The following is a 4,103-nucleotide window of genomic DNA, read 5'->3' on the forward strand; positions in this document are numbered from 1 at the left end:
GCCGGTGAGGCCGCCCGGAGATTTGCCGCCGCATGGGATCCGGCGGTCGGCGGGTGGAGCCGCGCGAGCGCCATGCTCGTCGACGCACACGGCGGGGAAGGGGAGACGGCGAGAGGAAATCAGCGAGTGGAGGGGAGTGTGGTGAGTGAGTGGGGAGTTTTGGATGCGGCGGGGGGAGGGGATAAGCCTAGGGTTGCCAGTGAGTGGGGTTATGGTTTGGGCCCAGTGTGGTGAGTGAGTCGGTTAGGGTTTGGGCCCAGACGCCAGCGTGCCAGGTGGGCCGTTGAGCCGGCCCATTAGGCAACCTAGGCCGTGGAGGCCACCACGCCTTCCTGGCCGGTAAGTGCCGGCCCACTTGTCGTGTTATAATGTAATCCCTCAGAAAAAATATAATGTGGATAAGGTAATTAATTTTATAGTTATTTTATTATGGGGCTAAGTTTGGGTGCAGGTTCGGCCATGCTGCGTAGCTAATTTGGGTCTTGTGTGCAAATTTTGCTCGAGGAAATAAATGCTATACTCGCATGTGTAGGTTTTTAAAAGTATACATACCTCGCAGAAACAATAAAAGTATATATATTTGTTAAATATTGTTCATAAAAATAAATATTTTTTATATTTACCTTTCACATATTAAGGGTACCACAACAAAACTTGGTTGATGTATAAATAAATCTACTAATTATAAATAATTATAATTATGTAATCTACCTTGGGTGCATGTTTTTTTTTCTTGAGGTAGACAAATTTCCATGGCCTATATAAATAATTTAAATAATTTTCATATGACTACTCATTATATATGAACATCACAGTTTCTTTTTTCCCCTAATTTTGTGTTAGTACAATTATTTAAATTATGTAATGTCAATTATGTTTTCTATAGAGAAAATAGTGTGTTATTTTCACTAATATTTTTTCAGATACTATATATGATTATATTATGCAGTAGAAAACATCCTTTATATTTCATCATATATATTTCATCGTAGATACAAAGTGATGGGTTCTGTATGTATATTATACATGAAAACACGAAAGGATTATTTTTATATTTTTATTTTTTTCAGAATATAGGAGACATGGATATGGACTTTGGAGATGCACGGAAAGTATCCATTGAGGGTTCATATGCGATGTTGCTGAAAGGGGACGAAAATTCACAACATAAAAATGTTGAAGAGGTTATATCTCATAACAAACCAAAAAAGGATGCTAATTTACATGTTATCCCACAAGGTATTTTTTAATATTACTATTAATCTTAATTTTGTGATGATATTGCCTTCTGTATTCAACTATTTTTGCTCAGTTTGATTGCTAAATTGGCTCATTTATTTACATATTCGACAGACTATGTTTGTACGCCTAGGGATATTACAGTCATTGAATCAATCAAGGCTGCCCCCAAGAATACCCAGTTTGTGGACATTGGAGATGCCTTATTATCAATCGATGATTTGGAATGCCTTATGAAAGATGATATGTTCTTACATGACGGTGTAAGACCAATTGCACAAACTTTAAAATTAATAATATGAACAATATTTAATATCATAAAATGTAAATATAATCTAAATGTTATTTACAGGTGATAAATGCTTACATATATTGCATGCTTGCTCACGACCATCTACAAAACAGAGCGGGTGAAAAGGTACACATTGTTAGCACATTTGTATCTGGCCAGATAAAAGAAGACGGGGAAAGAGACATAGACCCATCAAAATATCACCGCATTGTGCATCATGTTAATACTTATGTACAGCAAGACATGGTTAGTTTTTGTCTCGTTATCCATGCATATAATTATGGATTGTTTTTTTAATTCATATGTATAATGATTTATTAATATTTATATCTAATTGCGACCGTGACTTGTATGATATTTACACCAGTTATTCATTCTGATTAACATGCCGGGCTACCATTGGTATCTAGCAGTCGCCAATGCCAAAAAACGTGAGATTCAAGTACTGGACTCACTTGGTTCTCGGGTCAACCGCAATGACCTTGCTACTACGGTAACTATTTTTTTTACTCATCTTAACATATGTTTTTGTTTGCGTTGATCCCTAATATTTCTTATATATAAAATAGTTACTAGGACTTGAGAAGCGTCTGAAACTTGTAGAGCATAGTCCGGATTTTATCAGAGATCATAAGTGGCCTGATCTCAATGTTACAAAATGGACGGTTGTAGAGCAGTTTCATGAGGCAATACAAAACGATGGGTAAGCACTTGTTACAATGGTTTGTTCATTTGATTCATTTGCGTGATATTCTAAAGCATTATTTTATAACTTTTTAGCGTATCATGTGGACTATTTATGCTAAATTATATGGAATACTGGACATCACATGGACTGTTAGACGAGTTCACCCAGGTATTACATCTTTATACATTATCTCGTTATTTTATCTCAAAAAATTATATAAATGGTTTTTATATATATTTTGTAGGTGGATATGAAACATTTTCGAAAAAAATTAGTTGTCATTTTGCTCGATTCAGAGTTGAATAAGCTAAAAGGAGGTCCCATATACCATCAACCTAAACCTACCGATGAAGAAACTTTAGCTGATTCTGATCTCGAGATCCTGGAGAATCCATCAGACGTAGTCAAAGACAAACGTCCTGCCCCAATCACTATCATACCCACGGACCAACGTGAATTACTTGCCGGCCTCTGCAACTACGTCATGTCGATCGATGATGTCGGGTGTTTGGAGTAAGTATCATGTATCAATATTTAATGTGCGGATGTATATTATTGTTCTTCTTACCGTCCAATTTTTAGGGAGGTATGGGTCCGGAGCTCGACACCCGATGCAATGGGCTTAAGTCTTAAGAAACTTCAGTGTGTACTTAACATGGACCAGTCCATGGACAATGATTGCTTCAACACCGCAGTGCGTATGCTGGCATGTGACGAGGGAGTACTGTTCACAGACCCTCCTGTACACTACATGGATCTACGATTTTGTGTAAGTTATCATAACTCTTCATTCTATGTGTCATTAGTATCAACATGTTGAAACAATATTTCGTTTTTTGCTTAGTCCATGATGCTAGAGTCAACACGAGGTCAGAAGTTTTGCGAGAAGCAAACTATCCAGACGTTAGCAACATTATTTGATAGCTGGCCTGGGATGGACAACGACATCTCATTGTGCAACAAGGTAAGCAAAATAGTTTGTCCATTGTTATCATGGTTTATTGTTTTTTCTAATAGCCCCACTTGTAGATTTATCTTCCCTATGCATCTATCGGTCGATACATCTTGTACGTCATCGACAAAGAGGCACGTCGTCTATATATTATGGATCCTATTCAAACATCACAATCGTTAGAGGAAAAAAATATGAGGCATGCACTGAAACTAAAAAGTTTTGCAAGGGATTTCAAAGAAGCGACCGAAATAAAGCTGCCTGGTTGGAATTATGATATATCTAAATGGCAACGTTTATTTCCGTTCGGTGTTCCAACGAGTATAGACGGGTAATGAATTCATAACAAAAACATTTACTTTTGTTATAACTATATTTTTTATATTAATAATTTAAAGTTTTACAGGAATGTGTCTGGCTATTTTGTTTTTCATTTTATGCTCTGGTGGAACGGTAAAGAATTGGTTAAGCCGATTTGCGCAGTGGGTATTGTCCGTTACATGTTTTAAGACCTTCGGCGTGAAATTTTCATGCTAACTACATGTATTGTTTGTGCAGGATGGGTATGAATTGAGGAAGCAGTTTTTTTTATATTTGCTAAAACATCGTGGGAATGAAGCTAAAAGAAACTTTCCTGACATTGTGAAAGAATTTCTTAGGCGCATCATCTAGATATTAATAGTTTTGTAATAGATGTTTAGTTGGAACATCGCTCAGTTTGTTACATGGACATGACATTAATTTTTCTTTATGTTATCAATTTAATTTGCAAAAAATGGACTACAGGTATTAAATAATTGTGTTTGAGTTATATTCTTTGTACGTGTGAAAGACCTATTGTAACTCTTTTAAACTATATCAAGAGCCCGTGGCAACGCACGGGCACTCTACTAGTAGTCAATAGAGACTTATACGTACATGGATATGATGGT

General features: G+C 36.7%; 1 protein-coding gene across 1 annotated transcript; it reads left to right on the plus strand.

Annotated features, from left to right (window-relative positions):
• The first annotated feature begins 1,082 nt into the window (after nucleotides 1-1,082).
• Nucleotides 1,083-3,843, plus strand: LOC147981236 (uncharacterized). Its single transcript, XM_087515904.1, has 12 exons — nucleotides 1,083-1,239; nucleotides 1,354-1,502; nucleotides 1,592-1,777; nucleotides 1,899-2,024; nucleotides 2,101-2,234; nucleotides 2,312-2,387; nucleotides 2,464-2,732; nucleotides 2,802-2,988; nucleotides 3,064-3,183; nucleotides 3,249-3,502; nucleotides 3,578-3,653; nucleotides 3,730-3,843. The coding sequence occupies exons 1-12, from the start codon at nucleotides 1,083-1,085 to the stop codon at nucleotides 3,841-3,843; spliced, it is 1,848 nt and encodes a 615-aa protein (XP_087372030.1).
• The last annotated feature ends 260 nt before the right edge of the window (nucleotides 3,844-4,103 follow it).

Source organism: Triticum urartu, chromosome 3A (assembly GCF_056163025.1).
Source record: "Triticum urartu cultivar PI428250 chromosome 3A, HENAU_Tu73, whole genome shotgun sequence".
In the NCBI taxonomy this organism is placed as follows: Eukaryota; Viridiplantae; Streptophyta; class Magnoliopsida; order Poales; family Poaceae; genus Triticum; species Triticum urartu.